General features: G+C 40.3%; 1 protein-coding gene across 1 annotated transcript in view; it reads right to left on the reverse strand.

Annotated features, from left to right (window-relative positions):
• Positions 1–4,858: 4,858 nt before the first annotated feature.
• LOC104548505 (afadin-like) overlaps positions 4,859–8,614 on the reverse strand; it is a gene marked incomplete at its 5' end in the record, with an annotated part of 8,390 nt that continues 4,634 nt past the window's right edge. Inside the window, 2 exons of the mRNA XM_010194536.1 lie at positions 4,859–5,703; positions 6,846–6,930. Coding sequence (XP_010192838.1) covers positions 5,559–5,703; positions 6,846–6,930 — 230 coding nt within the window. The remainder of the gene's footprint in view (positions 5,704–6,845; positions 6,931–8,614) is intronic.

Raw genomic sequence — 8,614 nt, forward strand, 5'->3', positions numbered from 1 at the left:
CCCCCGAAATGGCTTAGATTGGCTGGACGAGCGTCTCATGCGCGTCGCGCGCCAACTCCGACTTTTAGCGGGGCTACAAGAACGCCTGCCAGTCGCCTCTCGCCCATGAGTGGCAGAGAAACCCACCAATCATCTCGCAGAGAGGAGGGGGAGACGGGGCGGGGCCACGGCGAGGGCCCATCAGGGCGGCAGCCCTCGGAGGGCGCGCAGCGCAGTAGCGCCACTGCATTCAGCAGAGCGGTTGACCAGCGGCTAATAATAGGGACTAGAGGGCAGCAGCGGTATCGTTCCAGCTACAGCGTCAATTGGGATAAGTGGTCTCAGAGACGAAGGATTAGGGTGAAGGGCGAAGGGACAGAAGCAAGGCCTGGAGCTCCCAAGACTGGTGTAAGGCTACAGCAGTTTCCCCTCAGAGCACTAGTGCCTGGGGCCAGGGGTGCAAACCCTGCGTTCGGGTTTAGCAACCACAGCAAAGGGTGAGTGGGAGGACAGAGGCTAAAGCTCTCATAGTGGCTACAGGATTTTCCCCCTAAGCAGCTGGGCCCAGGCTGCAAAGGCCCAAAAAATTAAGGGATAGGAACATCTGCTACATAGTGCGCTGGGGGTTGTTCAGTGTGGAGGAGAGAAGGCTGAGGGGGATCTGATCCATATGTGTGAACAGCCGATGGGAGATTATAAAGACAAGCAGACTTTTCTCTGTAGTGCCCAGTGGCAGGACAAGAGGCAATAGCACAAACTGAGACACATGAAACTCCTCCTAAACTGGAAAAAAAAAAAATTAGGATGAGCTCTGCTGTATTGAACTGAAAAATTAACAGTATCTTGAAATCAGTCTGAATACTATTTGGATACTAAATACGAAAATATGCCAGACACAAACATGTTAGGTTCTTGGAAGTGGGAAGTAACATTCCTTTAGAACTACAGGGGGTTTTTTTGCCTGTTGGTTTGGTTTTTGGTTTTTTTTGAGAAACTGAAGCCAACATCATAATTATAGAGGAATCCAGTTCTGCAAAACAGCAGTCTCAAGTTACTGTCTACTGAACATGGTGAACGTGCTGTCAATATGGGCAGCAAAAAATCCAAAGGCATGCAGCAGTGAATCTCTCCATGTTTGGCACACGAAGGACAGCAATCCTTCAATCCTTTACAGAGGAATCCATGTCTCACAGAGCAAACCACACATCTCTGTGCAGCTCTATAAACTTCTCTGTGATACTGCAACTTCCTTCCACATCACCTAAAAACGGTAGCCTTAGTTTATGAAAAAACCCAACCCAAAACCAAACAAACAAAAAACCCCAAACAACCCAAACTGGCTGGAAGCCCCTCAGCTGGTTGTCCTTGCAACTAGTTCTGCTTTGGTGGAAAAGTGAAAACTGACAAATGGATTTAGGCTTAAAAAAAAACACAAAACCATCCAACCATCCAACCAAAAAAGTCAGAGAGTTCCTAAATATTGCAGTAGTGAGGATGCTACAAGATGTTGGCACTAAGCAAGGCAGACGGGATTTTATCAACATCAGCTATTTTGGGGAGCATATTTTAGTAACTTAGGGGATGTGACTCACAATTCTTGACTTCTCATGTGCAATGCTTATCCTGCAGCAGCAAAGTCAGAACAATGTTATCTTCCAACATAACTCAGCTTCAGCTCAGAAGGATCATCTCTGTAGTGCAGTGGTTGATCTGTCCCCTATTGTGGGTTTTACCCACTATGAAGGAGATAAAGAATCTGGTTTCTGTAGGCTGTAACAGAGATTACTTAATTTACTATCATTCAGATGCAATAAAACTGAACATCATCCCTGCACTACTCTTACTTAGTCATTTCTGTATGCACACCTGAAATTTGGACAGTAATGAAAATGCAGTCCCATCTGTATCCAAAAAAACCCCCAAAACAAACAGAACCCAGAATTATGATCTGTGACTCACCGTAACAGCAGCAATGGTATCTTCCTTTTCTCTTTTGGGATCTTTCTTCATTTCCAAAGCTCAGGAGAAATTGTGTCATAAACAAAACAGTCTGTCAGTGTGATCTAGGCAAGAAACAAACATAAAATCCAGACGTCTTCTGGAAGCACGGCAAGGCTGTATTCCAGCATGCTTTTCTACACTGATTCTCTGCTTTGAAGAATCTTGGGTTTTTCCCCCAAATTTCTACCAACTCGATCCTGTCTTTCCCCTGTAGATGCAGAGCCCTGCCTTAGTACAGATCCTTCTGGGGCACCAGAGGGCCAGAAATTTAATGGAATTGCCTAAATCCACATTTTACTCAATTAATATCAGCATCAGTGAAATACCATGGTGGATTATAAATCTTAAGATAGCACCAAGTAAGCATTGTCTTGAATCTGATGCATTTCACATCAGCCTCAGCGGTGGTACCAACAAGACTAATGAGGTCTCAGCTTCAGCATTCTGATGGCAGTTGTCCATTACAGCCTTCTCAAATGCAGTTACCAGAAACAAAATGGGTAGAAAAGCACCTGGGAAAAACACCAAGAGAGAAGGTTGCTGTCCCTCATGTGCAAGGGAAATGGCAAGATTCAATCCTGATTTTTCACTGCCCTTATGAGGACATTCGACCCACTCAGCAGACAGTAACTCGAGACTGCTGCACTGCAAATTGCAGAGGGTAGACCCCACACCTCAAGAGATCAAGGTACTCACCTGGGAAGAGACGTAGGTGGCTCTCAATCCAGTGCATGTCTCCAGTGGACGTTAGCAACACCAGAAGGCACCTACAGCTTCACTGGGGCCTGGCTTCCTCCCCCACCCTCCCCAAGCAGAGCTCAAGTTGCTGTCTCCCCTTGGGAGTCAGGTCATCCAACCTCTTCAAGCCAATGATAAAAGAGGAACACCGCCATTCAAAAGTCCTTTAACTCAACCTTCATTCAAAACTACACACTGAATTTGAGAGCCCACACCCTCACACACTTCCAGGTCAGCCAAACCGATTATTTTCAGAGATTTAATGAAACGTTATCCTGTCTTTGGGTTTAAAATAAAGAGATCAGATGACTTTTTAACTACAACAATCACAATGGAGACTCTGACTGCAATACTGTTCGCTTTTCCAAAAGAAGCTGCATTCCAGGATTTTCTTCAGTGTTAGAAATACAACTTCACACTTGAGAAGGATACAAACACAGTACGAGTAGCCTGAGTCATTGACCCCACCACTATTGAATATTTCATAAGTTTCTGATTAACCTGTAAAAATCACTACTACTTTCAAGCCACTGCTACAGATATTGAACAACATTAGGCCAAGAAACTCTCTCTGGTCAATGAGAATCAGCCTGCTTTGTTGATTCTCCATGTAAAATTAGTTTGAGGTTTTCATCTATTTGTTATGCACTGACTTTGCTTGTAAATGTATTTTAAAAGGACAGGTAAGGCAAAACATATTAATGAGAGCCCCTTTGGTTTATGATAACTCTGTTATGAATGCAGAATCAAATAACAAACAGTACAAAAAACATTTAATGCAAAGTTAAATACAATACAAACTTTATTAAAAATAGGTTGCAAGTGAAATACAGTAGAAATGGGAAACTACAGCAGTTTTGATGTTTTTCATAATAATGCACAGACAAATATGAAAAGCACTTTTACACATATTCACACTTGACCTGAATGCCCAATAGCGGCCAAATCCACTCGACTGAAGGTTATAGGTATTTTTTTTGCTAAGCCTTTTTCAGATTCTAGCAGCAACAGTAATTCAGCCACAGCATAAGTTTTTTTTCCTTAAGAAAAGTTTGTCACTGTAAGGCTGCTAGTGCTCTCAAGATAAATTGGGAGAGGCTTGCTTTTCCTGATTAACAGACACAGCAAGCATGCAGATCCTTCATTAACACTTTGAACCAGTTTAATCTTCTACTTCATATTTAACAGGTGAAACGGTAAAAGCACACTTTCAAATAAGAAACCTGAAATACGTAAAAAATATTTACACTCCAATTTTCATTAACTTGCATTTATTTATCATACAACTCTTATTAAAAGTGATTTCTTTCCTAAGGCAGTGAAAGTCTACCCCTTTGTATTTGGAAGTGTGCACAATTCCCTAAATATATATTTATAAGAGAACAATATGATACAGAAAAAAAAAAAATCATCTAAAGCCAGTAAAGGGCTTTGTCAAATAGAAAATTTGTTTGGAATCACAATATATATTGTCTTAACATCACACAATGAGAAAAAACTCTGATGAGGTCCTTATTCCCAGCATCATCAGCCACATATGCATAGCTGAAGAAATAGCGGGAAGAAAAAGATTAGCAATTTAAAATTAAATAAGGCTATAACAGTGTGAAGAAATAGCTTGAACTGCCAGAAGGGTTTTCAGTACAACAGTAAGAGGGTGTCAGTAAAGCCAGTCAGGCTAAAGAAGCGCTTGCGAGCGCGGCTTCCTCAGCGCCAGCAGAGATGGTTCGTAGCCAGCACACCAGCTCTGCTGCCAACTTGACCAACATTCCCGCTCCCAGCCAGCAGCGCTCTATCTGATGCTTCTCACTTCAGTCTCTCTCTAATATGTCACTTCACTTCTCCATAGAAAAAAAAAAAAGAGATATTGCTGAACTGATAACAGCAGACTTACCAATACTGTTCCATGCCTCATTGCCTAGTAACTGCTAGTCTACCTTTCTCAGAAAACATACCTATCTGTCCTGCTCACCTTGGAACTGGAATCATTACTCATCACCTTCAACCCATCGCTAACATTTTGGTCTTAGCTGATGAAGGGCCACTGGTGTAGCCTACTAGCTATTGCTTATGTCATTTCTTTAATAAGACAATTATCCAAAGGTTTTATCTTCACACTTCACTTTTATCTTGGAAGTCTGAAGCACATACAGTGGGGATGCGTTAACACACAGACTTTTCCATAACTACAGGTACATTCTTACACAACCATTTTAGACCCAACAAAAACAGAGGACTAGAAATGTTTTTATTCCAAGGTTTTACCTACAGAATGTGTGTCATTCCAGTACTAAGTAAGGGTAAGATCTGTATTGATATGCTGGTCATTGTATGTACACCATACAGTATGTCAAACTTGCATATGAAGTCTTATTTAAGGTGGCCCAGATACTGTCTTCTTACCAAACAGCCTAAAATACTAATTTCTAGTGCACAGTTTCATTTAGGCAGTTCAAGCTATTCTCACTCTCTCTGCTCAGCAGCTAAAACGAAAGTGTGTCTGTAAAACACCAGGTAACAGGACTTATCTTTGACAAGTGCTACTTGGTCTGGTGCACAAGAACTTAACCCCCAAAACAGAAAGAAAAAGTTACCTTCACGTGATTCATATCTTTAAAATTTTACAGTGCTTTCATTGTATAAACCACAAGCTCCTGGCAAAGTAATCAGTTTTCTTGCTATTGCAACATCTCTAAATCTTAATTAACAGTCTTAGACATAGAGGAATCAAAGTCGCTCCTTTCAGAAAACATTCATTTTCTGTTCATTAGTAGTGTGCCCCCCCATCTCAATCCCTCAGTTTAGAGATCTTCAGTTACATCTGATAAGGTGCTTTAATCTTATTTTGTGTTCAACTCATTTTCCAGCTCCATTAATTTCCTAGAAGCTTTTACTTTATTGGACACATCCTGACCCTGTGAAAAAAGTCGCTGGCGTTCCCTGAATGTCAAGTTTTCTGGTGCTCCAGGTAAATCTGTATCTTGACTGAAAAGGGAAAAAGAAAGTCTTTGTTATAATTCTTATCTACAATATCCTTAAATATAATAATTCTCAGTGACATATACTGACTGGTAGCTCTATTGACTACAGCAGAAGATTCTCTACTCAGTGTTCTGCAAGGTTTTGTTCCCCACACACCTTTAATTCTGACATTGTGCTACCACTCAGACAAATTACAGGCTCATGACCATCACTGGCACATTAACACGAATGAAACTGCCTGCCAATTTTCAAAGCAACATACAGGTGTAAACTAAGGCTCCGCCTATATTAGGATGGCATTGCTGTTACCATTTAATCAGCAAGCCTTTCTGTGGTGGCAAGTGTCTAGGAAAAAGCACTGGAATATAAAACTTTTATGTCTTGGTAAACAAAGCTATTCATGCTGAGGTATGCTGTAGTAGCTGAAACACTTCTGTATTTTATTCTATACTGGCAAAGCTTCCAGGTGCAATTGTTGCCTAAGCTCTTGCACTTATCTCTTACCCTTGTAGAAAACTGATTTTTGTATTATGTGTTTCTGACCACCACGGTGAAGATCTCAAATCATTCTTAGCTGTAGCTGCAACAACACTTTACGTACATGATTAACCCTCATATAATAAAGCTTAAATATAAGTGCCAATTTTGCTGTCAGAAGAGGTTTTCACCTTTAGCTCCAAAGACGTCTCTGCTCTGCACACTCCACTGAAACATTGGCTACATTTAAAAATGCAAGAACTGGGCTAGCAGCTTCTACAGAATCCCAGCCAAGCCCAGTCACATCTTCAGTATGCTACGCAATAAAGCTTGCCACTCACATACAGGACACAGCCCACATTATTCACGTTTATTACAAATTTGGTAGGAATCCCACTTGAGAGGTACTGTTTAGATCTATAAATACACCTAAAGCAGCTGAAGTTGTTAATTTACAACAAGCAGTTCACTCTGTTGTAGCACTGAAGTTTGCTGCTGTGAAGTAGCATTTCAGATCAACTAGAGACTTGTGGAGAAGTTAACTGTATTTTATAGTAACCCAAGATACTCCAGAGCCAACTGCAGAACTCGTAAATAGCCCACACAGATACAAAAACAAGAACAGAGGCAGAAGTTAGCCAAGTCAGATGTATAAAAGTTCATGTCACCTTTTAGATCTTTTGTCTCTTGGATCTCGATAAACTTCATGGGCTCCAACAGCTGCTCCTGTAGATCCAGTGTATGAATTTATTCCTTATGCAAAAGAAAAAGCAAGTTGAAGGATTACAGTTACAACATGAAAATTTTATATTGTATTTCTTCAAAAAGGTGCAGTGCTTCTTTCAAGAAATAATCTCAAACTAGAATCGGAGATAAATTTAGAGGGCCATCTGACCTCTAGAATATTTTAAAATCAGTACTACTAAACTCCATTGTCCCCTCAAAACAGCTGTAATTTTTTGTTCTTAATTGAGTCAGAAAAAAGTTTTGTTTAGATTATCAAACACATACCAAATAATGGTCTTTATCTTATTATAGCTCACTGTAAGACAGACATTAGAAGTTGTCCAAGGAGACTGATGGAAAGAGCAACATACTTCATAATCTTCTAACAAGCTCCACAGGAAATAAGTTAGCTGCAGGTGCTCTCTTTATGAGGCTAAAAGTAAGCTAGGATTAGTACACACCATCTTTGCAATTCGACAGTCAGAATTTCTGTCTGTTTAGTCTGATTAAATAAACTCACTTAGAAAACAGCGCTCCCCCCGTATTTTTAAGCAAGTACCTTGCAGCACTGCACCTTTAGTTTAAGTTGATGTAACACACAGGTTTTACATATTGTATTAATTCTTTCCAAAGGCCACAAGACAAAACCTTTTCTTTCCAATCAAAAAGTTTAATAATTTAATCCATACTTAAGACTATATTCTCTTAACTCTCATGAAAAGAGTAAAAATAAGCATCAGCACAATGCTTGGATTTGTGTTCAGATAGTACTGGTCTCAATATTGTACATGTTATGTCTTGTGAACCTTCTTCAGTACAGAAGGAAATGTCTGCTTCTTCCACTGGTATACAAAGCTTCTCATGAACATTCACTAAAACAGACATACGAAGCTGCAACACACAAACAAATTTAGCTACTGTGTTGTAGGCTAATTTTTTGTCCACAAAAAATTTGTAGCAGGCCAAATCATACTAGGTATGCCAGGCATCTGAAAATTTCTTTGGGTTTTTTCCTCCTTTCAGACACGAGTCTTACATGCATACCAGTACTACCTTCCCTACTTGAAAAAGTCTGGATCCACATCCTGCGGCTCGTACTTCCACCCGTTTCAGGGTAGTAGTTTTGATTTGGGTGTTCGCTTTTTTCTTAGTTGGCAGATCCAGTGGTTTTAAGAGGCCCAGTGGAAGAAGGCATGAACAAAATTTGCAGAAGCGTGGTTTACTAGAGTTAACAGTCAGGACAGAAAAGAGCTGTAAAGGACAGTAATGTAACAGAGTCAGCGAGATGGGAGATGGTAAACTGCACAGTGAGTTCTGCATTTTGTGCAAACGGCTTTGTACGTTACGCAGGCAGTCTTCAGAGAAGCTTGAGCAATCAGGTGAAGTTAACCTGTTCTCATGGCTAGTTTAAAAAATTATGAAATAAGAGTATTCAGAATTAGTTGTATGGTTTATGAATTAGGTTATTAAAGGCGAAGCATCGTACTACAATATTCCTTAACTGTTATCAAAATCCTAACCAAATCTTTGTAGGTTGTCCTTCTGATTGTTTTCCAGGAAAAACAAATGTGCACACATACAAAAAAATATCACTGAACATTTCACTTTCTTGAGATTCATTTTTCCATTAAAGTTAATAGAAGCCAGGATTGGGAAATGCAATTACATATGAAATGGCATTCTGGGTCTTGGATGATGTGAGGCAGGAAGA

Source organism: Mesitornis unicolor, unplaced genomic scaffold (genome assembly GCF_000695765.1).
Source record: "Mesitornis unicolor isolate BGI_N332 unplaced genomic scaffold, ASM69576v1 scaffold40431, whole genome shotgun sequence".
Classification (NCBI taxonomy): domain Eukaryota; kingdom Metazoa; phylum Chordata; class Aves; order Mesitornithiformes; family Mesitornithidae; genus Mesitornis; species Mesitornis unicolor.